The sequence below is a fragment of the Caretta caretta genome, chromosome 4 (genome assembly GCF_965140235.1).
Source record: "Caretta caretta isolate rCarCar2 chromosome 4, rCarCar1.hap1, whole genome shotgun sequence".
NCBI classification, from domain to species: Eukaryota; Metazoa; Chordata; order Testudines; family Cheloniidae; genus Caretta; species Caretta caretta.
The window spans coordinates 83,696,447-83,721,405 of NC_134209.1; the positions used below are offsets into that span (position 1 = coordinate 83,696,447).

A 24,959-nucleotide genomic window follows, 5' to 3' on the forward strand; every position below is an offset into this window, starting at 1 on the left:
TCTGAGTTACTACAGAGAATTCTTTCCTGGGTATCTGGCTGGTGAATCTTGCCCACATGCTCAGGGTTTAGCTGATCGCCGTATTTGGGGTTGGGAAGGAATTTTCCTCCAGGGCAGATTGGAAGTGTCCTCGGGGGTTTTTCGCCTTCCTCCGTAGCATGGGGCACGGGTCACTTGCTGGAGGATTCTCTGCACCTTGAAGTCTTTAAACCATGATTTGAGGACTTCAATAGCTCAGACATAGGTGAGAGGTTTATTGAAGGAGTGGGTGGGTGAGATTCTGTGGCCTGCATTGTGCAGGAGGTCAGACTAGATGATCATAATGGTCCCTTCTGATCTTAATATCTATGAGTCTAATTGAGGATATTATCTGTATAAATGAACAAAATATTAGACAATCTTACTAAAGTTGTGGCCTCAAAACTATCTTGTGGCAGTGAGTTCCACAGGCTTATGCACTGTAACACATCAGTTTTAATTAGCTTTAAATTTGTTGCCTTTCAGTTTCACCTTGGTTTTGTTTTATATAAAAGGTAAACAGGAGTGCCTGATAGAATAGGTCAATCTCATTTATTATTTACAGTCCTCCATCATATCCCCCTTTACTGGTCACTTCTCCAGACTAAACCATCCCAATCTTTTCAATATTTCTTTTTTGAAATGTAGTTACCAGATGTGAGCATAGTAATCAAGGTGATTATGTCAGAAATATATAATATGAAACTAAGTAGTGTTCCAAGTATTTTTTGAACTAAATATGTTTTCAATGGTAGCTGCTAATAGCTGCATTCTTTTCAAAATCTGGCCATTTGTCTAAATTCCTGTGGTTGCTACTAGTTAGATAGGTTGAACATATGGTTATTAATATAATTTGCTTTGTTTATAAACTACTTAAAATGAAATATTTCTAGACAAGAAAAGGAGCAAAGGATATTAGAGTTGCCTACCTACCTAATGATGCATGTTGACTGTTTTAAGTTTTACAGCAGGTTTTTGCTTTACCCAGGCAAGTGCTGGTAAAAACCAAGTCTCCTAATATCTTATAGGCAATGTTTAAAATACCCTCTGGTAGCAGTGAAATTTATCCAGGAATTTAAATAACTGCATTGGGATATTAGTTCTTGGATTTTTATGCTACACATATAGAGGTCAGAGGCTATTTTAGGGCTCCTGTAAAGGTGTCTGGAAGATGCTGATGTTACTGGTGGGGGCCCAATTAAGGATTTGAAATAGGCTTCAAAAATGCTGAATTGCCAGTTTTGACATAGCCAGAAGAGAAAAGGAAGAAAAGAGAGGAGAGGAAGTGGGGACATGCTTGATCTTTTTCTCCCCCCTTTTCTCAGCTCTTCATTCCTTCATTCTTAGCTCTTCTTTCAAATCTCTTTTTATAATATCTATGAGTCTAATTGAGGATATTATCTGTATAAATGAACAAAATATTAGACAATCTTACTAAAATCGTGGTCTCAAAACTATCTTGTGGCAGTGAGTTCCCCAGGCTTATGCACTGTAACCCATCAGTTTTAATTAGCTTTAAATTTGTTGCCTTTCAACAGAAAAAATACTCGAATAGAAATTTAAATTATTTTTATTTCATTTAAAAGTACATTTTTTTTAGAAAGTTCCAAACTCACAAAATATAATTACGGGCAAAACAAATATAGGACAATGCTATATCAAAAAGACAAGTTCATTTAACAGATCCCTGTAGTTGCTCCTAGTCTTTAAAATCCATTTTTCTAATTTGTAAATAAGTGACTGGAATTTTTATTGGTTATACTTGTTTTTAGTCTTTGAGTGCAATAAAGAAGCAGATGTGCTCAGAAACCCTTCCAAAAACAAAGATCTTTTCCTCCCTAATTACTGAGTGATTTCCTCTTCCTTCCCCCAATTATTCCATAGAAAGTACAGACTTTGGTGATTATTTGCAATAGGTCACTTTTCATTTTAAAATAGTTTATATTTTTTCACTGATACTCCCACTTTAACTTTGCACTATCCTATAACTATGTTTTTTATGTCTGGCATGACTTGTGTTACTGTATAACCAAAAGGAGATGGGAAGGTGCTAGTACTATTGTAATATTTCTACAGGCAGCACAGAAAAAAGATGCAACACATTTTTACACATGGAAAATAGACATAGACTATTCTGTCTACTTATTCCCATAAAAGAACCAAAAACTATTGTAAATAGACCTACAAGACATCTCTGGCTACCAGCTAATAGCAAAGTACAATCAAATTTGAGGATTGTGAGCCCAATTTGTAAACAGGCGCAACTCATTAAAGAGAACGGAGTGGTGCTAGTTAACACTATTCGTAAATTTGTCCAGCATGCCTAAAACCATCTGTTCCATTGTCACACAGTATCTTAATGAATTGTTCTCATCAGAGTTAATGGTATTATCTTCGTCCACAATTTATTACACAAATTAGATAAATATATAAAAAAGGTCCGATCATGCTCTCAATTTGTCCAAACTTACAGTGAAGTTAAGGGCCATTTTGCCCAAGTAAAGGTGCAACATCAAAAGCTGTGAAGGTGCAAAATGTCTGGAAGATGTGCAAGTACTGTTCTTTTGGCATTCTGGGGTAACCGTGTGAGCCAGCAGTGCACCATTATTCTCATCAGATGTCCTGTAGTCACCTCTTGCTGCCAAATATTTAGCCATTTACTGTTCATTCATTGATTCTTTTAAGTTTTAAAAGAATTGGAAGTCAAAGTGAGCATATATTTTTGGTAACTGTTTTTACATCAATATGTAACTGCCTGTCTAGGCAGTTAATTGAATAACCAGCGCTTGGGCCCTATAAAGGTCACCACGGCTCAATTGCAGAGTGGTGCCCACAAAGAGAGAAGGTGTCTTGTGGAGAGGGGAGAAGCTCCCAGATAAACACAGGCCCCAAGGAGGAGGGCTGTGCAACCCTGAACTCAGCGGGAGAGACTACAGGCCAGAGAGGCCAGGACTGAGAGGAAAAAGCCCCAAGGAGGAGGGCTGTGTGACTTCTGAAGCCAAAGGGAGATTTTCTATTTCAAGTTTATTTGTATTTAATAAAGTAGAATCCCAGTAAGGGAATTTTGTCTTATCCCCTTTTGAGCTGTGTGATGTTCCTAAGAGTCCTGACAGAAGGGCAACTGAAGCAAGGAGTGCCTGCAGTGCTAGACGAGGTCAGGAGTGGAACAGCCTGCCACAAGCATATAATTACCAATGGGCAGAATCTGACCCTTATTACTGCATCATTGAATATCTTTTGAGCAATATGCTTATTCTATCAAATAAAGAATATTAACAGCAGCTTTTAAAATCAGAGTAAGAAATCATATTACTACACAACTGTACATTATTTCATTAAAGAGTTCAAATCATGTAACTCTTTGGACACAAACAACATTTGTCTCTTTTCAAAAAATTGTTTAAAAGACATTTTTACATTAATTTAGAGACAAGATAACAGAATAATATTTATATCCTTCCTGATTGAAAAGGAAGTGGACTATATTCTTGAAAATGAATCCCCTTGGATGCTGTAATCTTCATAACCTCTCCATTTAAAGCATCATCTTCAAGGATCATTAACAGTCCTTTGGCAATTAGCGACGGGCTACAGAAAAATAAATGTTTTTCCATTTTGAAAATCAGACATGGCACAGAATACCTTCTTGGTTATCTTAGTCTGATAGCATAATGCACTGGAGATTGTGGAAAAAGTATGTACTAAACTAAGTATAAATAAAGGTTTGCATAAACACTTGCAAAATGAACCATCTACAATTTGCATAGATCTACTTCCAAGTCTTTTGGAACTATTATAGAAGTAGCAAGAAGAAAAGGAGTACTTGTGGCACCTTAGAGACTAACCAATTTATTTGAGCATGAGCAAGTAGCAAGAGCATTTCTGGAAGGATATGGGGTCATCATAATTTGGACATGCAAAATATATACAACTGCAACTTTGCAAATGAGCCCTTCTAGGTCTAGTCATTGGTAAATACTTCAGATGTTTGGTTGCCACTTAATTTACTATCAAAGTTCCCTGAGTGTGATAAATGCTATAGGAAAATGCTTCTCTTCACTACACTGCAGATCTCCTCTGTTATGTATTCTGTATTTGTTTCCACTGACATTAACTGGAGAGCAGTGCAAATTAGGGGAGAATTTGCCCTCTGTAATTTGCAATAGTGACTGTAAAACTTCAGTGCTACTCAGTGAGAGCATGTGACATCTGAAAAAGCAGAGGCAAACCAACATGGTGTTATGCTTTGAGGTACTAGTGACTGCATGAATCACAATCATCTCTGAGACTGGGTGTGAACTTATCATTCAGTTAAAGTGTCAGGATGAGTTAACCACAACCTTTGCCCCACCTAAGGCAAAAGAGGATGGTGAATCCTCCCAGGAGTTTGGACTGAGTGGGCTTGAGGGGTCTGGCTGTGATTAGGTGGGAAGGAAGTGCACGTAGCAATTGAGAAGGCAGAAGACTGGCATACTCAGAGTGACAGACAGCCTGAAGGAGCAGATGAAAGCATGGTGTTTGACCCTGGAAGAGACCTGGGAAGAGATTTTTGAGTTAGAGGTGCAGGCTGAGAAGAGTGCTCCTGCTGCTGTGAGGAAAAGAAGCTGTTTCCTGCTATTTGATTCCTTTTGTGTTCAAAGACACAGGACTTTGTACATTCTTTGTAAATAAATAAGATTTCATCAAAGAAAATAAAGACTCAAAGAAAGACTCAATCAATTTCTACTTCCAACTGGAACATCCCCAGGGCCCTAACATTTGATTAGCTGCTTGGGTTGAAAAGAGACAACAGAAATAAAATGGTTCAGTTGCCTTCTCTTTTGTCTCTCGTGTAGTTTGTGCAGAAATACAGTACAGACATTGGTTACACTGCCTTCTGTGGATCAGTTGCCTGTGGTGCTACTACTTACTTTCCCTTCAGCTAGAGAAGACAAAAGAATATTATGGGTAGCTTCACTTACTCCATAACACCATAGAACTTCATCATGTCTTTGATCTCATCCTTGTATTCATAATATTGTCCCATATTCTCTTCTTTATCAATAGACTGAAGAATTGGTGTGTTAACAAAACCTGGACAAATTGTATTTAGTCGCACGCCATAATTTCCCATTTGAGCCGCCATCTACAAAAGCGTCAGACACATTGTGTTCATTTTCTGCATTTTGTGAACCTTTACAAAGACTAGTAAACATGTTGCTTGACACAATCAGCAAAACTAACAGTAGCATATTAGCCCTTTATTTATCAGTGGTTGATGTTGGCAAATAGCATAAGAGGGCTGTGAGGGTGGCAGACTGGGTATTGATCCTGGTCTTATTTATGGCCCTTTATGATAGGTGTGTGTGTGTGTGTGTGTCTGATTATTTTATATAATTTCTGTTTTACACAAAATTGGTGCTCAAAGCAGAAATTAATTTGGTACGTGGTTGGGAGAGGTCGACATGAAGAGGATGAAGGCCATAAAAAGGAGTGTCACTCACATCAATGCATACAAGTCTTGATTACATTCTAGATTTTATTCCTTAATCTATAAAGTCAGGTGAACAATTATGCTGACAGCTTCTAGACAAGACTACCTCAGGCTACAAGCAAAAATTCACCATGTACTCCAAGCTTTCTGTAGCCTTGGTATCATTACTAGCTAAAGAAATGGTGGTGGTATTGATGTTTGAATGTTTCAGGAAAAGTTTGAACAATATATTCTTTAGCAAGTCAAGACCTTGCATACACCCCATATTTTGCTGAGGATTATTGTGACAGAAATCTTAACATTTTATTTCCTTAAAACGGGTTTGGTTTTTTTTAGTTTTTCTCATCAGCAATGTCAGCTACAACCATCAGCATTATGGTTGGTATAATGATATTACCTTACACAGAAGAAGCAACTGACATCCTAAAAATAACCCCAGCAAACCTTGTTTTTTTCTAATATATAAAAAATTTTCATAAGAAAACAAAATAACATGACTATCTCAAATCACACCAAATTCCAGCCCTAAACTTTGGAATATTTTCCACTCACCTCCCTCACCACAGAAAATCGGGATTCTGTCCCTTGCCCTGGAATGACTTTCTTTTTGACTGCCTGTTCACCACTAAATTGTTTAATCTGAGGTTTACCATTTTTATTGGAGCCTTATCCAGAATCCTCTTTAGGAGCTGGCCTCCTAAATCTGGCAGAATCAACTAGAGTCCTAAAAGTTCTAATTTTCACCCGCCTGTGTCAGGGTGCACCTTCTTCTCCATTATCTGGTAAGTATTTTAAGTCCTATTGTGTTTCTCCAGTGTTTTAGTTTCTTGTGTTCATTAGGAGGTGGCACATGCTCTCATTTTACCCAGTTTCTTTGTTGTTGGAATGATATTATAATATATTTTTTAAATCATGCAAAAAATGTAAATTATATACAGTCATGTGCAGACTATGGCCAAGGTGTGATATATGATTCCTATTCCCAAACTGATCTGGATTAGTTAACCTTAGAAGATTCGGAGGTTTGGGAAAACATTTTAAAAGTCTGGATGCTTATCCAAATATATCTCAGCTTCTCTGGGCTGGAAATTTGACTAGAAATCTCATGTGAAGAGGCTATCCTCAAATTGTGCACATAACTGGTCCATGAAAATACATGATCTTGTTATCCTCATACTTCCTTCAAGCTCTTTCCCTCTACTGGTATCTTTCCATAAATTAGACAAGAAGTTTCTTGTGACAGGGACTGCTTCTTCCTATATGTTTGTACAACACCCAGCATAGGCCCCATCCTGAATTGGAGCCTTTCATTGTTACTACCACACCAATGTTAAGTAATCAGAATACCTGAATCAGCCTTAATAATGGGGAGCACTTTTCATATTCAAATCATTCCCCCACATTTACTAATTTGTATTGCAGCACCCACTTATTACATAAATATCATCCCTAATTTACAGATGGAGAAACTGAAATGATTTATCCGAGGTTGTCTATTTGATTGATTGTCTTTATCCTCTCTCTATATCACCCTCATTGCCCATACACTAAGAAGAAGATTGCCCAAACCTTGTATTGATCACAAACCCCACATACAACTCCATTGTTACCTCCTTGGACACCCCTGTGAAATGAAGGAGTCTCCAGCTACCACCTTAAAAGCTTTTGTTAAAACAAAACCAAACCCCACACAGTACTTCTGTAGGCACTGGTTTGACTTGCATCGCTATAGAGAGGGAACCTGAGAAAGTAAGCATGTTCTCAAGGAACTGCTGATAGTATTTTTGGCTACATATACTCACAGCTATAGACCGTGTGAATCCAATTATTCCATGCTTTGTAGCACAGTATACTGGTTGGTGTGCAGCGGGCATGAGTCCTTGAAAAATGAAAAGAGTTGAATATACACATTAATAATCAACACATGTTGAGATTATAACAAATGCACAATCAAATGTAGCAGTCATTACTAGTAAAATGTCTTAGTTCTAGCTGTAATTATGAGGTCAAACTGGGAAAAGGACAGGGAGTAAAAGACCAGCCAAATAAATAAATAAATAAACCCCTCCAGAAAAGAACAAAAAGGCAAGAGAGAGTAAGGAGACAGGAATGGAAGCATAGGAAGAGAAGAGTATTGTTCACAGTCTAGCTGGAAGGGCATGTCGAGTGGGGTACTGCAGGGATCTGGCCTGGGTCTGGTTCTATTCAATAGCTTCATAAATTATTTGAATAATGGTTTTGAGAGGGCACTTATAAAGTTTTTGGATGATATCAAGCTGGGGAGGGGGGGTTTGCAAATGCTTTGGAGGACAGGATTAGAATTTAAAATGATCTTGACAAACCGGAAAAATGGTCTGAAATAAATAGGATGAAATTCAATGAGGACAAATGCAAAGTACTCCACCTAGGCAGGAACGATCACTTGCACAAATACAAAATGGGAACTGACTGCCTAGGAAGGAGTACTGCAGCACAGGATATGGGGGTTATAGTGGATCACAAACTAAATCTGAGTCAACGATGTAATACCACTGCAAAAAAAGTGAACATCATTTTGGGATGTATTAGCAGCAGTATTGCAAGCAAGACACGAGAAGTAATTCTTCCGCTCTACTCCACACTGATATGGCTCAACTGGAGTACTGTGTCCTATTCTAGGCACCACACCTCTGAGTTAATGATTGAAGGAGTGGCACTGGGAAACACATAAGATATCTAAGTGAAGAAGGCATGAAGATGAGAGTGAGAAAAGACAAGGAACAGTGGAGTAAAGGGCTCAAGATGGGGAGTAGGAAGAAATAAGAGCAGAGAAGCAGACAGGGCAGAATTCTGAAGCACCTTGGAAGGAAGACAAGATTAAATAAGATGTAGAAGGCATCCATTTGTATTATGCTTAGTATTAATGGGCCCCATTCTCAGTTGGCCTCTCTGGTAAAATAATACATCAGTGGACAGATTCAGAAAGGGAATGATGTTCTGGGCAGCAGACTAGATAGATGATTTTCATTGTGACATTCTGTGTATGTGGAAATGGAGCAAGAGGTGTTTTAGGGAAGCCAAAGAGTGATGGGATGTAATAGCCAAGGCATGGACAAACGGTTTAGTTGTAAGGAGAGGAAGAGTTGGATTTTTCAGAGATTGAGGGGGAAAAGAACCAACATGATTTGTCTATATTTGGAAAAGAAGAGAAGCAAAATGAAGATGATGCCTAGGTTGTCTCTCTGTGTGATGGGAGTGGGGTGGGTGTGGTATTATCAGTTGCAATAGAAAAGGAAGGAAGTGGAAGAGGGCTTGGGAAGAAAGATTAGGAGTTCAGTTTTTGCCCAATTGAGTTTACACTGGCAGTAGGATAATCAAGAGATGACAGACAGACCATGAATCTATGTACTTATACTAGTAACTTCCACTATATTATAGGGATTTCAGTCACAAGGGTGCTAGCAGGCATAATGACTAAATTTATAATGCAAAGGGACTGCAAACTCCAGCTGGAAATTATATAACTTTAAGCAGCAAAGCACAGCCTGTCCTAAATTAGAGATATAAAACTCAAATACATTCCTGAAAGGAGATGTCATAAAACTTGGATACTAATGTTTGTTGTTTAGCTCTGACTAATGGAAATCACCCCAATTTAAAAAAAAATCTGTTTATTCCCTTTTGTTTTTTATAAGTAATATCACCAAAAAAGGGTGTGATTCATCACAGTGGAGAGGACACATGCAAGGATCTATGTACTACTCAAGTCCTTAATGTGGGATTTGAATAGAGATTAAGTGGTGCATAGGGGGTGGTGTGGGCTCTCTGCTCTGGAGTCAATTTCAGCCAAATGAAATAATTTTCTGTTAAGGCACAGCATTATAATTATAACACTGACATGAAAAACAATATTTCAGTGTTTAAGATATCTTTATTTCTTTATTTAAATGTTACACTGATCCAGTTAAAACAGCATCTTTATTAGCGCTGTTCACCTTGGGGGGATGAATAGTGTGTTACAACGAATGGTGGTGACTTTTAATGGTGGTGCAAATTCCCATCTCAGATTCAAAGATCCAGCCTTTGGATGCTTTTGAAAGTTATTACAATGGATCACTGTACCCTGGCACCTCTAAAGAAAGAGCGATTGCTCTGTTTCTGAACCTCCATCTGTGACATCTCGGTAGGCAGGAGCCATAGGCCTTTCTAAACCATGCTTTTTTATGACTCTGGAGAGCTATCAATGAGTTTACTCCTATTTGGGTTTGTCCTCCAAGAGTAGAGCATTTCTTACTTCCTGCAATGTAGAGTTAGCACTAGTTATCAATATTATCCATCACACCTAAGCTGTTGTTTGTTTAATACCACAACGTGCTGTAAATAACATAAATATAAAGAGAATCCTAATGAATTTACAATTGAAAAGGCAGGTAGAAGACAGGATGCATCCAGAAGAAGGGCTTAGAGGTTATTTAAGCAAGCTACTGTTTATTTGAGAGAGAGAGAGAGAGAGAGAGAGAGAGAGAGAGAATAGATAAAAATCAGAAAATAAATTTAAAAAGCATACCTAGCTGAGAATGAAGTGGAAGATAGTACAACACCTCACTTAGATATCAAAAGACAGTTTCACTAACCCTACAAGTCAGAGCAATTCTTCCTTTCATTTTCTCTCTTCCTGATTTCTTGGCAAGCTGACAAAAAGGCAGCTCCTCTCCTTGGTTTATACTCTAGTCACTTTGTTGTTAAGGTGTCCAGATCACTCGTTACCATTTTAGACGTGAAGTGAGACTTCTAACTAAATCTGTTTGTTCATTTGTGATGGTCAATAGTTTTAATTAAATTTCATGATCCACAAACTGGGAAATTAGCATTGGTGATGAAGGCTGTATGTCAGAGTTGCATTTGTTGATATTACACTTTCTTTCAGACTATTGAACAGGTTTGGTGAACACACAATTAAGCATTTCCTCCTAGGTATATTTCCCCAATGGACAGGGATTACCCACTAGGATTTGAACAAGCATCTCTTTTTAAATACTATTTATTAGCATGTAGTTGGTCTTTCATCCCCCTTTTTCCCCATGGCTGCATTGCTAGCTATCCTGAGATAAAATTATTTTTCCAGTATAACAGACTTTTTGCCATGTTGGTTTGTGTCTATTTTATAAAAGATGCTTATCAAAGCCTATAGGAACATGTATAACAATTATTTTTAAAAAGTGAATAATTGTTATAATGCCAACTTAAAAAGTAGAATTTCCAAGCCTCAAAACAAAACTGAATGGCCCTCCTCCTCCTCAGACAAAAAGCTGAAAAACAGAATGACCTTGCAGTATGATCTGAAGGTCAAAATCTCTTTTGGACCAACAAAGGTCTAACAAAGGAAACAAATTAAAGAGTTGATGAACCTGTAGCTGTGCTATGGGCTGAATGATGAGAGAGAGGGTTCACCAGAGGCTCTGGTTTGAATAAAGTTCACTTTCCCTATGTAGACTTTATTGTAGGGGTTCTGCTTTGCAGAAGTCACTTGCTGCATTCCTTTTAGGACATTTTACAAGTAGCAAAATCAAAGTCCCTTCTGTTTCCCAGAGCTACTACCCTGATTTATGGTCAGCACAACCCTTTTTTTCTTTTCTTGTCTGAGAGTATCACAATTCTTTTTAAGGTATTGAGCCTAAAATCCAAATCCTGCAACCACGCACATACGTGTTTAACTTTACTTCCACGAATCTTCCATTGAAATCACTTTATAATAGCAAAGTTCAGCATATGTAAATGTTTGCAGGATCGGGGCCTAAATTAGTGTGCTTTCTGAAATACCCAACGCATTGTCTTCTGGAGAAACATCCTATGGAAAAAGCACTATATTGGCAACTTGTGGACCCTGCACCCTGGAGTGTGGGTCAGTTGCAGGGATCATCTGCATATACCTCACTTAATCATTTCCCTGCTATTGCAAGAGCCTCGGGCCCGGGTGCACCTTGATTTCTCCTATTCACTGCCTGTGGCACATAATAGTCTAGTCTCCTGTATGCTTCAATACATTGGTCTCATTTTGGTTGTTGGGTTTAGCATGTAGGTGCTGCTGGGTGGTGTTGGTGTCTTGTGATATACAGGAGGTTAGATTGGATGATCTGGTGGTCCCTTCTAACGTTATATTCTATGACTCTAACAAGTCAGTATGTTTTTACACTAACTATTGTACCTACTTTTAAGTCCTCTGTACATATATTTTGCTTTTTCTTTTCAGAATCCAGTTGGCTCAAAGGCCCTAGTTTATACCATAGCTTCCTGAAAGCATAAAATCTGCCAAAATTACCAAACAACAAAAACCCAGCCAACAACAGAAACCCAGCTAACCCAACCATCCTCTTCAATTTTTGTTTTCAACCTTAGCAGTTACATTTAACATTGTATGCATTTTCTCTGAGTAGGTGTAAAACCAATTTATACAGAAATCACAACCCTCAAAACTATATTCTAACAGTATTTTACAAGAGGGGTTAACATGTCTTACTCTCCTTAAATGTCAAGTGATATTTATGATAATGCATTCATTTAGAAACCTGTGGCAAGCTCTCTTCTATGGGACCAGTTCCGCAGCTACACACACAAAACTCCCATTGTCTGAGAGACTTTGTGGTATAACTTCCTCTTTTTATATGAATGCATAACTCCTTTGAAAGTTATCAGAAGTTTTATAGCCTTGAGAGGCAACATGCTCTACAGGGATAAGCAGAGGGTTGGATTTTTTGGGGTTAGTAGTCAGGTACTTTCCAGTTCTAATCCCTCTTGTGCCAAAAACTTGCTGTGTGGCCTTAGGCAAATCAGTCTTTTGCTGCCTCTATTTCCTGACTTATACCTATCTCGCAGAGGTGTGGTAAGGAACAAGGCCTTGATCGTGTAAGAATCTGGGTACTCTAGCCCCAATCCAGCAAAGCACTTACTCGTAAAGAAGGTGAGTAGTACCATTGACTTCACCTTGCAGGACTGAGCTCTAGGGCTTGAACCTTCTCTAATTAAAATCAGTGGCAAAATTCCGATACACTAACTGATTAGGCTTCAGTTCTATGTACTGGACTTTGAACATAGAGCGTTATATAAGCATTAAACAACTATTCTTCTTGCACGCAATGCGAGATAAAGCTGTTTGCTATGCATAGAGCCTGTCTCATGAAAACATACTTACAGAAAATTGAAAACCAGAAGTGATAGAGAAACGTGTTTGTTAATGGTCAACAGAAGCTAAGTCTGCTGAAAAAAGGTAACTCACTCTAGTGAGTGTTAAACAGCTACTCAATGGGGAGTTTTATGTGTGCAGTCACTGCAGGACTAGAGACTTAGATAGCAAAAGAGAGTATAATCACAATACACAAACAGGAATAAAATAAAGCCTGTGTCAACTTTTTATAATCTGCTTTTTTCTGATGACCTTGGAAACAATTGCTAAACTCACGCTATGTAAAAGTAAAGAAAGCAAAGTATACTTTGTTTTTTAAAGAGATAGTCGTAACCTTTAGAGCATGATGATCACATGTAAAAAAACATGTTCAAGTAAATAAATAAAACTTTAATTGATTAATTAAAAAGACATTTGTAAAAGCTTATCAAAACCAGAGAGGGCTGGGTTACTAGATCTTAAAAGTCAAATCATGCTGTAATGCACTAGGAAAAGTTCAGGTCCTGCAAGCCTGGAAGCAAGACTCATATCAGTACTACTGACTCAGGCCCCATAGTGCAGTACTCTACAGTTTCCCTCTTTTTATATGTTTATATGCTGTGTGAAACTGTTTAATCTTTCACTAGGGCTGATAGCTTGGGCCTGATCCAACACTTATTGCAGTTGATGGAAAAAATCTCATTGACTTCAATAGGCATTGGATCAGGCTATATTATCAATGCTGAGTTAGGGCTAAATGAAGACATTTAATGGAAAAACTCGTGTGTGTGTGTATAAAACTGAGTTTAAACTCACATAGCTCCAATGCATAATATAATTGGGGTGACTTGGTTTTCTCAGCTTGCAGATGTCCTGATATGCAGGGGAACTCTGGGCATCCAATCCACAATAATCCCTATACTCACTCAGTGCCGCCTCCTCCTCCTCTACTCTATACTCAGTCCCTCCTCATTTAATTATCAGTAGCTCCTAGGACCCCTTGTTACGGACCAGGACCCCATTGTACTAGATGCTGTACATTCACAACAAAAAGACAGTCCCTGTCCAAAAGAGTTTACAATCTATATATATAAAAGACAAGATTATTTTCTTACCCTCAGGTTCTCCCCACATGGTTTGAAAATATGAAGAGGGACTGGGCTGGAATCAATGCTGACAGGGTCGCTATTAATTCCTGCAAGTATTCTCTACATGTCTGCTAAGGGATGATGCCAGGAGGACCACTTCTTGTCCAGCTACTCTCTCTAGTATCAACAGAGTTAGTACAACATAATGTTCACACAAGGGGGCTTCCAAAGGGTTAGAGGAAGGAGAGAGACAGCTGCTTTTGATCAGCTTCCCTCTTTCTCATGGATTTTTGGCCCATTATAGAGGATTTTCTGGTACTTTCCTGCCCTCTAAATTTAATTCCTGTTGATCTATTTATGCTACAAAAATTAAACAGTTTAAAAAATAAACTCAGAATGTAAATGTTTCCTCTTTGGGTCTATAAATATTGAAGACTATCCTTTCGTACATACAGTATGCTTCAAATGCTGTTTTTGGCTTTCCAAGATAAAATATTAGTGAAGTATAATGAATTAAGCCTAGCTGATGTTCACTTAATCTACAATATTGGTAACCTTGGAGGGAAGATTAAAAGAATAGATATTTATACCATACTCATATCTGTGGGACCTGAGACTAATCGTGCAGGAAATTACTGAGTGTATAATTACATAGCCCAACTGGGCTGGGAAAAATAGTAGCCCTTCTCTATACATTTTGGAGGTCACTGCAAGACAAGTAGATGTTGTACAGGTCTGAAGAAACAACAAAAAGATCATAAAAAAAGAAAGAAAAGAATAAGGAATAAATATGAATTAACTTATTTTAAAAAGTACTGGCAAGGATTTAGAAATAAGATTTTCTTACCTGCCAGAGATGAGATATTAATAATTACCCCTCCATTTCCTTTTCTCATGTATTCCAGGCCAATGTATGTTCCTCTGATCACAGAAGTCTGATTTATGAAATATAAAGGGGAAATAAATTCTAAATTTGTCCTTTTTTCTTCTTCTTCTTGAACAGTGAGGCTTTTCTTTATAATGTCGAGATATGACATAGATAACCCACGGCAGGTAGCATTAAAGAAGTGCTGCTGCAGTTGACGTAACAATAACAGCCTGAAACAAATACTGTTTGCTTACTTATTGACACGCTATACAAGTGTTTCCCTTGCAAATGAAAGTGATCAATCAATTAAACTTTTCTTTGGACTTGGGATTCATTATTATTATTTATTATGCCCAGATGGTGTATTTTGCACTGAAGAATATACAAGTAGCTGACTGAATCCTCGAGAGGTGCTGAACCCTGTAACTCTCAGGGTTCCAATAGGAGTTTCATATATTTAGCACCTTCCAGGATTTGGCTCAGTGACATAGTCCCTGTCCCGAAGAATTTAGAGTTTAAAGTCCTCATTCTCTTCCATTAAAGTCAATGGAAGTTTTACCATTGGCTTCGACAGGAGCAAGATCAGTCCCGAAAGACTATACAAGGATCAAATAACAAGGCATACTGGGAGACCCAAAGAAGATCTATAAGGTAAAACATACAAATATATAAACAAAAGGATGGTGATGGTATAATGTTTTATATGGGCTAGTTACAGGCTACATGGGAGAGTGTTTGCTTTTTCCAGAGGGATTGGAGGGAAGGAAAACTGATACTCAGGCCTTGCCTAATTTTGTCTTACTGAGATCCACTACTGCACTCCTCTTGCAGTCAGAACTTACTTAATCTTATACAAGAGTTCCAGAATAAGGTCCCAGTTGAAGAACTGCCCATGCCTGTGCAGAATTTCACCATTACTGCTTTAGTGATAAGTTTTAAAACTATTTCCTTTTAATTAAATATAATAAAAATGCTGCTTTTTGCCTAGATCTCCCTTTGACCTTCAATTTTTCCTAAAATTGAACCCTAACTCAGGTGATTTTTCATATTTCCAATTCTATTTAGTTAGTCAAACAAAAAGGATGCCTTATAGCCAGGAAGATTATTTCACTTTTTAAATGAGATGTTTTATAAATATTATTAGTGTCTAGCACTCTTTACAGGACCCGACTTTAAATTAAGAAGTTCAAATGATGAAGCAGTCAGTCCTGCAAGCCCTCTACACATGTACTCCTAGTGAATTCATTGAGAGTTCTGAGCAGGGAAGGTTTGCAAGATTATCTGTAAATGGGGAGGATGGAAAGCTCCCAAAATAATAGCAATATAAAGTCAAAACCAGTCAGCCTATGACTAAAGCCCGGTTGTAAGGAGTGGCCAGTTAAATTGGAAAAAACCCAACCTCTTAAAATATGAGAACATTAACTACTTTGTACTAGTTCAGTAATGTTATCTAAATAGCAAATACCAAACTGGAAGGATTTTAAAGGTGAGGTCTTTTTATATGTTTTTATTTTTCATCTATAAACTATTTTAATAGTAAATGCAGTAGATATAGTTAGCAGCACACTATAAAATTTCATGTAGAAACCATGATCCAGATCTTGCTGTACTTATACAGGAAAAACTCTGGTTCGCTTTAATAGGAGTTTTGCCATGTGAGAAGATTGCACAATCAAGTCTTGTATTCTATCATACGTACTTTTTACAGTGCTCAGGAGCATGTGAGGCACTCAAGTATAAAATAATAGATATTTTTCCCCGTCGCTCATAACAAGAAATTCCAGGGAGTATATTACTGGTAAGTAAGTAGGGACAATGGAAAACTATGGGAAAGTTTGCTTTATTTTTTTTTAAACAGAACACAGATATTTCATTTTTCTTCAATATTGGTGGGATCATATGTCTACTTTGTATGTGACTGATGTTAAATTATTATCATCCCTTTCAAAATGAGCAGTTAGCTAAATTTGGGGTTGAGGGTTGTTCCAGTTAGGAGGAGAAATTGATGGTAGTCTGATGTTTTCTTTGATGCTGTCATAAATATAAAGGGAAGGGTAAACACCTTTAAAATCCCTCCTGGCCAGAGAAAAAACCCTTTCACCTGTAAAGGGTTAAGACGCTAGGATAATCTCGCTGGCATCTGACCAAAATGACCAATGAGGAGACAAAATACTTTCAAAAGCTGGACGGGGGGAGAAACAAAGGCTCTCTCTGTCTGTGTGATGCTTTTGCCGGGGACAGAACAGGAATGGAGTCTTAGAACTTAGTAAGTAATCTATCTAGATATGCGTTAGATTCTGATTCCTTTAAATGGCTGAGAATATAATCTGTGCTGAATGGAATGTAGATTCCTGTTTTTGTGTCTTTTTGTAACTTAAGGTTTTGCCTAGAGGGATTCTCTCTGTTTTGAATCTGAGTACTCTGTAGGGTATTTACCATCCTGATTTTACAGAGGTGATTATTTTTACTTCTATTAAAATTCTTCTTTTAAGAATCTGAATGCTTTTTTCATTGTTCTTAAGATCCAAGGGTTTGGGTCTGTGTTCACCTATGCAAATTGGTGAGGATTTTTATCAAACCTTCCCGAGGAAGGGAGGTGTAAGATTTGGGAGGATTTTTGGGGGAAAGAAGTTTCTAAACGGGCTCTTTCCAAATTATATCCCTGTTAGACGTTTGGTGGTGGCAGCGAAAGTCCAAGGGCAAAAGGTAAAATAGTTTGTACCTTGGGGAAGTTTTAACCTAAGCTGGTAAAAGTAAGCTTAGGGGGTTTTTATGCAGGTCCCCACATCTGTACCCTAGAGTTCAGAGTGGGAAAGGAATCTTGACAGATGCAATCTTGTTTATTTACAAAATATGTACCAAGCCCGTTTTCCCTAAACACAGGAGGAACCAAAGAGGAAATATTTTCTTTGCTTACAGGCCCAAGCCTCTTTAGTCAGCACCACACCCAAAAGTTCTAGGCTTTTTCTCAGGGCCACACTCCATATTTGTCCAGGCTGTCTCTTTCTGTCGTCTTTACATTCGTCCAGAATGAAAAGCGACAGTTACTACAGCAAGGTTTAGCCCATGCACAATGGTAATATACATCCTTGTGTTTCTAATTTCTTTTACTGATGGAAAAATTGGAATCTGTAGGAAATATTGGCATATTGTTGATTTTAATCTCAAAATACACAAAAAGTCTGCAGATGAATATTGCCACAAGTTTCAAGGAAAGGGCTTTGATTAAATCTACTGCATGTGTCACCTTGGTTGATTGGTCCATCAGCCCTCACAGAGAGAGAGCCGATCACAACATGTTGTTTGTGTTGGTCTAGCCAGTTCTTCAGCCACCAGGCTGTCAATGGCACTGGACACCCGATCAGCAAAGTGCACCACGGCCCAGAACCCCTGAGCTCAAGCAATCCACCAACCTCAGCGTCCCAAGTAGCTGGGATTACAGGCACACGCCACTGCACCTGGTGTTACAGTATACTTAAAATTAAAAGGTTTCAGAGTAGCAGCCGTGTTAGTCTATATCCGCAAAAAGAAAAGGAGTACAAGAACGTGTGAGGAACAGTACAGGGGGAAAAATAAACACGAGAAAATAGTTTTACTTTGTGTAATGACACATCCACTCCTAGTCTTTATTCAAGCCTAATTTAATGGTGTCCAGTTTGCAAATTAATTCCAATTTTGCTCCAAGAGACTGCTGAATTGGAATTAATTTGCAAACTGGACACCACTAAATTAGGCTTGAATAAAGACTGGGAGTGGATGTGTCATTACACAAAGTAAAACTATTTCCCCATGTTTATTTTCCCCCCCTACTTTTCCTCACACATTCTTGTCAACTGCTGGAAATGGCCCATCTTCATTATCACTGCAAAAGATTTTTTGTTTTTTTTCCCTCTCCTGCTGGTAATAGCTCACTTTACCTGATCACTCTCGTTACAGGTGTATGGTAACACCCATTGTTTCATGTTATCAGCGTATATAAAATCTCCCCACTGTATTTTCCACTGCATGCATCCGATGAAGTGAGCTGTAGTTCACAAAAGCTTATGCTCAAATAAATTTGTTAGTCTCTAAGGTGCCACAAGTACTCCTTTTCTTTTTTAAAATTAAAAATGATCTAAACCAGATTTAGATGAAAGTTCCATAGCTCAACTATATCTTAATAATGGGATGAATATAGATACCAAATCTAAATGCTCCCAAATGTAGGGAAAGTTTGGATTTGGATTTTCAACCTAAAAGTTCTGATCCAAGGCTTTGGTTTGGACTTATTTTTATTTTAAATGAATATGTATGTGGAAACTAACAGATCTAGGGCTTGTCTTCACTATGGGGGTAAGTCGACCTAAGTTACACTACTCCAGCTACGTGAATAACATAGCTGGAGTCGACTGTAGCTTCGGTCCACTTACCCCGGTGTCTTCATGGTGCTGAGTTGACGGGAGATGCTCTCCAATTGACTTCCCTAACTACTCTTGGAGAGCTGGAATACTGGGGTCAACCAGAGAGTGCTCTGCCATTGATTCAGTGGGTCTTCACTAGACCCGCTAAATCGATCCCGACTGCTTCGATTGTAGCAGCATCGATCTCCCTGTAGTGGAGACTAGCCCCTACTATCGTCAGTGTGTCCTAAAGACAATATACAATGCCCAGTTATACAATAGGTCAAAACCTGATAGCAACCTGATAGCAACAGATAGCAATATGGGAAACTGATTTCCCCACGCAATACGTAAGAGACTGGGCATTGCCAAAGTGTCAGCTGAGATGTTGGAAGTAAACTGAAAACCTTTTCAGGCCACAGCACCCACTACCCATAAAGGTCGGTAACCTTTGATTTTGACCCTAGACGAGTTGTAAACTGCACACTTGTCAATCTTTAGGTTTGCAAATGCTAATACATTTTATAAATATCTTCCCTAATATTTGTGAAAATTGCTGACCTCCTCATTCTACTTTCTGTTCACAGGATCATTATGCTCATGCACTTTTCTATCTGGGCCCAATCTTATGATGTGTTTAGCAACTTCAACTCCTACTGCTGTCAATGGGAATTGAGGGTGCCTTATAGGAGCCAGGCTTATGTACTCTCTCTTATACTCCTTAAAGGAACAGTATTTGATACATGTCTTCAGAGATATGTCTGTTAATAAATGTATTGTGTAGGGCTGTTTAATGTTAATTGTACTATATAACCATCAAAGGAATTATTAAAGCTATGTGCATTTATGCCTGATGGTGCTGCCCTAAGGTATAATTATTCTGGTGATAAACAGTAGCTATAATATATAAGGTGAAAGCAGCTGAACTGTTAATAGATCCATTAGTTGAGACTGGTGATGAAGAATATTTTATATATGTTATAGGTTGCACAGAGCCCACACTAAGCCCCATAGGTAGGTCCCTACTAAATTCATGGTCCATTTTATGGTCATGAAATTTATGGTTTTTAAAATCCTAAGTTTTCAATTATTTAAATCTGAAATTTTATGGTGGTGTAACTGTAGGAGTTCTTAGACCTTAGTCTGCCCCATGCTTTGCTGCACATTGGGCTACCCACATTTACATCCTTGCCTGTCAACTGCTCTTCTCTCCAAATCTTCCCATTTCATGTTGAGGTGCTTGCTGTAGTTCAGAACTGTTCATTCCATGTTATTTGTGGTCTTCCTCTTTCTTCTTGCGTTTTCTGGCTTCCATTCAAGGGCGGTATTTGGTAAGTGTTCTTTTTCCATTTTCAGCACATATCCCAGCCACTGCTGTCTTCTTTTGTAGGTTATTTGTGAGAGGGTGCCTTGTCCAGTAATTTTTCTGACTTCATTTGTCTTCATATATCTCTATATGTTATTCCCAGTATTCTTCTCAGACATTTGTGATGAAATGCATCCAGCTTAGGAGTCCTGTAGAGGTCCTGACCCAAAATGGGGCTGTGGGGGGGTTGCAAGATTATTGTAGGGGGGTTGTGTTATTGCCACCTTTACTTCTGCACTGCAGAAGTCTCCCCCATGAAATCTGTATAGTATAGGATAAAAGTACACAAAAGACCAGATTTCACAGGGGAGTGAAAGAACCCCCAGTTTGAGAAACGCTAGGCTCCCCCGTGAAATCTGGTCTTTTGTGTACTTTTACCCTATACTATACAGATTTCATGGGGGAGCCTAGTGTTTCTCAAACTGGGGGTTCTTTCACTCCCCTGTGAAATCTGGTCTTTTGTGCGCTTTTACCTTACACTATACAAATTTCAGGGCAGAGACCAGATTTCACAGTCTGTGACGCTTTTTTCACAGCCATGAATTTGGTAGGGTCCTACCCATAGGGAATCAGATAGAGGACCTATCCTGTCCTAGAGAAGCTGCTCAGCCTGCAGGGTGGAAAGGAAGAATCCCACCTGGGATAATTAAATGAAATAAATGAATATCAAAGGGAAATAGCTTGGAACTTTTTGAGGAAGTGCTCTTCCTCCCCCCCCATCGCTTCCTTCCCTACTTCAAGGAAGTAATAGAGCCAGATGATTCCCAGACCAAGTCCCAACCACATGGCAGGGAGAACCTAGATAGTTGACTGCTTTATCAACATCACAGGATTGCAATTTTTCCTAGACTAAATTAATGCTATTAATATTTCTCTTGGCTGAAGCAAACCAGCAAGTGTTTGGAAGTGATTCTTGCCTTTATACCAAACTGAGGAGAATCCTGATCCTAAATGTGAGGGTTTGTCTTCACTGCAGAGTTAACTTGGGCTCTGTCTTGAGTGTTGTCACTAACCTGGCTCACATCCACAAACAACTCCTCCCCCATGTGTAACAGAGCTTTACACCTGAGCTAGATGCCCCGTTTGGTGGTAGAAGCTAAAGCCAGAATGCTGCCCACATTTGGGTTGGTAGCCCACTCATTTTGAAATATGGACAAAGGCTAAGCCGCTCGAGTGCTGATGGTCCTCCAATGCCTTCCCACAATTCCCTACATGTGACCAGAATGACCACAATTCACTGGGAAAGAATCATAGAGTGTCTCAGCTGACTGTAACACAAAGAACCATGGGATACTGCCCTCACAAGTCCTAGTGATGCACACAAGTGAGTGCAGCACCAGAGTGGATGCAGCTGAGTGAAAACACTGGAGTATGGCTTTGCATTGTGGCTGCTCACACCTGGGATAAGCCAACCCAGGGGCTCACACCCAGGTGCTGATTACTCAAGTTAACGCTGCAATGAAGACATACCCTATAAGCAGGCCAGAAAAAGAAGCTCCTTGCAGAAAAGCATATGCTTTAAATAGAGATAGTATTTGTTTCTCCTTTGTGTTGTACTCTCTACTACTGCTGGTATGTCACTCTACAGTTTAATGCTCCCCTCATACTTTATCCCTTATGAAATGCAACTTTGAACTCCCACTTTTGGAATCAGCCAGAAACTCTTCAGCTGGAGTGTTTTGGAGGAAAGTCTCCCAGATATTACTTCAAGCTACTATAAAATATGGCTGATGGAAAGCCAAACAGCCAAAGAACAACCTTCATGTTTCTGTACACCCTTGCTTCCAGTTTTGGATAATAAGGCAAAAGGAAATCTCTGAAATTACCTCCAAGCCAGCCAAATATAAATATTTTTCTGTAATATGGCCTTCAGTGCACTGATGTAGAACTAACAGGAACATGTGAGGAGAGAAGTGCCTTCTGGTTTGGTAATTCTTATTACATTCTTTGAGAAAGAAATGTTGACCCTTACTCTTAATCACTGATCATTCTTAAATCAGTGCATTCATCTGTATTTTCTTTTTTTGTATTTGAAAATAAAAAGTCACTAAAAATCTGTTTCCCCCCTGCATTGTTTTAATGTATATCTGCTAATCCACTACATCCAGCAGAAATCATGTCAAAACATAAAGCATGTTGCCTTTGAAGAAGTGACTTGTGATAAATAATCCATTTACCATTGTATTCAGCAGCTTGGATGTTCTCCATAAAAATTTCAAGAACAAAGAACAGCAAACTGTTCAAATTAGAAACTGAACAGTTACTAAATGCAGGTAAAGTGAAAATTAACAAAGCTGAAACACCAGCACTTGTCCCCTAGCTACCAAAACCCACTATTGGTAGCAGCTGTGAAAGTAACCTCACTGCTTGCCATCAAAACCCACCATCTCCATACTGTTGATGATAGTTTTCTTACTTAAATATACACATTGATTTATAATAAATAATGAGGACACTCATCATTACACTGTTACAGGTCTGAGTAAACTACCAATAAAAGCAGTTGCACTCTGACAGCTGCCAATAAAAAGTGTATTTACCATGCTACTGTCCAGCAAAGTAATAATCATGAGTGTAGAAACTTGTCTTAATGTAATATTAGTTTACTTCTGCAATCCCAATTACAGAATTGGATGAGAGTAGTTCATGCATGCCAAAGCACCAAATGCTAATAAAGACAAAAGTAAAATCCCTGACAGCATGCCATTATTTTGCAAAGTAAATAATTGGACACTGAGGCAAAACACCTCAGTGTAGCTGTTGGAGAACTCAAATCCCTACCATATATTATGACTAATGACCCTAGTTAACAGGCTGACTGGTCTTTTATGTGTAAATGACAAGCTCAAAAACAAAAGTTACAAACTTTTAGCCTCCTCTTGTAATCTTCTTCCCCCACAGTGGCTTTATAGTTTCAGCTATATTACTCTAAACAGAAAATATGGTGACATGCTGTATCTAAGCAAAGCCTAACACATTTCTCCTGGCTTTAGCAACGTGCCTATTCTACGTTATGTAACACTTAGATATGTTGACATACTTATCACCTTTAATTCAAATTCACATGCTATTTCTACATCGTTATGAACTTCCTAGCATGATCTATAAGCACCAGTGCAAAAATGTGTCCATCTTCACTGACTACTTCAAACCTCATTATCAGCCATTACATTTGACAAATGTTTACTGTTAACTCAATATATGAGGTATTTCTAATAATCCAGGGATTCCATCTTATTGCGCTAGCTTCTTGTAGCAGTAAACCACCACATCTTCTTACCTAGAAAAGCTAGTATTTCCTGCAGAGAAATGATTTCCTGCATTCCTGTAAGATTGGAGATGACTATTGCATTGGTACAAAGATGAAAAGGCAACTGGTGTGTTTGGGAAAACTTGTAGACCCCTTTATCTCCTTACCTCTCCTGACACTTTTTATATAGGTGTTAAAAACAATTTACTCTATGTTAATAGAAAACAATTGATTTGGGCAAGTTCATAAAGCAAGTTACTGAACAGGTGGAATTTGAACCTTGATTGTTTGACTTTCATATTTTCTTTGTTGCTTGATTAACATCATACTTCATGAGCTATACATAAAATAAATGAATAATATATGAGGTACCTATGAGGCTTGAAACTAAATGCTGCTGGTAAGATTTGCACTGCAGGGGGTAAAACAGCATGTTGCTGTTCTCCAGGGTGGGGTGTGTTTGGGGGAAGGGTTGATCCTGTCAGGGTTTGGGCTTTAATACTACATTCTAGGAAGCTGGGTTTAAACAGTTTCTCATTACACTATAAATAATTTGCCTCTCAGTGCAGCATTTGCCTCAACATTAGTCACTGTTAGCATAAACTGAGAGTCCATAAACCAGTAAGATCACATGCTTAATGTACAATTACTGAGGTAAATCTGCATGCCTTTTTCTAATGTGTTCTTCCATGATCCACAATGGCATGTGAGTCACAGATATGATTATTTTCAGAGCTTGCAGATTTCTTTTTATACATATGGTCTGATCTGCTGCAATTGATTTCAGTGGGGGCAATTCTAATCACTTTAATAGAAATAGTTTTCTCTTCATGGGCATGATCATATCTGGAGCACTGACTTAGTATGGGAGAGTACTAGTGAGCTACTGAATTGCAAGGGTGATTTCTCTCTTATTAACTAGTAGGCTGTTGGTTTGATTCCAGAAAGGACTTAAATCTTTGCCTGTGCAATTTAATTTTTTTCAGAGAACATCATTCTAAAAAAAAAAAAAAAAAAAAGGGTTCATTTAATCAGTCAAGTACAAGGATATGAAATTGTGACTTTCCTTTGATGTAATCACCATTTTGAAATTGAGGAGTACTTATGGCACCTTAGAGACTAACAAGATTGAAGATTGTAACTTGCATTTTGAATGTGTAGATGTGACTAGCTGGAGATGTCCAGGACAGAATAAGGCAACTTATTGCATGCCTTGCACCTTCTTGAAGCAACCAACATGAGTTATCAATTGTGTTTGTCAGAACAATTGATTGGATAAAAGATTTGGTTTCCCACTTTGTATCCAGGGGAAGGTGGAACTTTAAGCACCTGACTGCAGCTTTGAAGCTGGTCTGGGAGTTGCATGACAAAGGATTGGA

General features: G+C 38.4%; 1 protein-coding gene across 1 annotated transcript in view; it reads right to left on the reverse strand.

The window, feature by feature from the left end:
* Positions 1 to 1,572: 1,572 nt before the first annotated feature.
* The window catches only part of HPGD (15-hydroxyprostaglandin dehydrogenase), a 39,878-nt gene continuing 16,491 nt past the window's right edge, over positions 1,573 to 24,959 (reverse strand). The window contains exons 4-7 of the mRNA XM_048847774.2: positions 14,565 to 14,652; positions 7,294 to 7,370; positions 4,980 to 5,143; positions 1,573 to 3,606 (exon numbers count right to left, since the gene is read on the reverse strand). Coding sequence (XP_048703731.1) covers positions 3,468 to 3,606; positions 4,980 to 5,143; positions 7,294 to 7,370; positions 14,565 to 14,652 — 468 coding nt within the window. The 3' untranslated portion in view covers positions 1,573 to 3,467. The remainder of the gene's footprint in view (positions 3,607 to 4,979; positions 5,144 to 7,293; positions 7,371 to 14,564; positions 14,653 to 24,959) is intronic.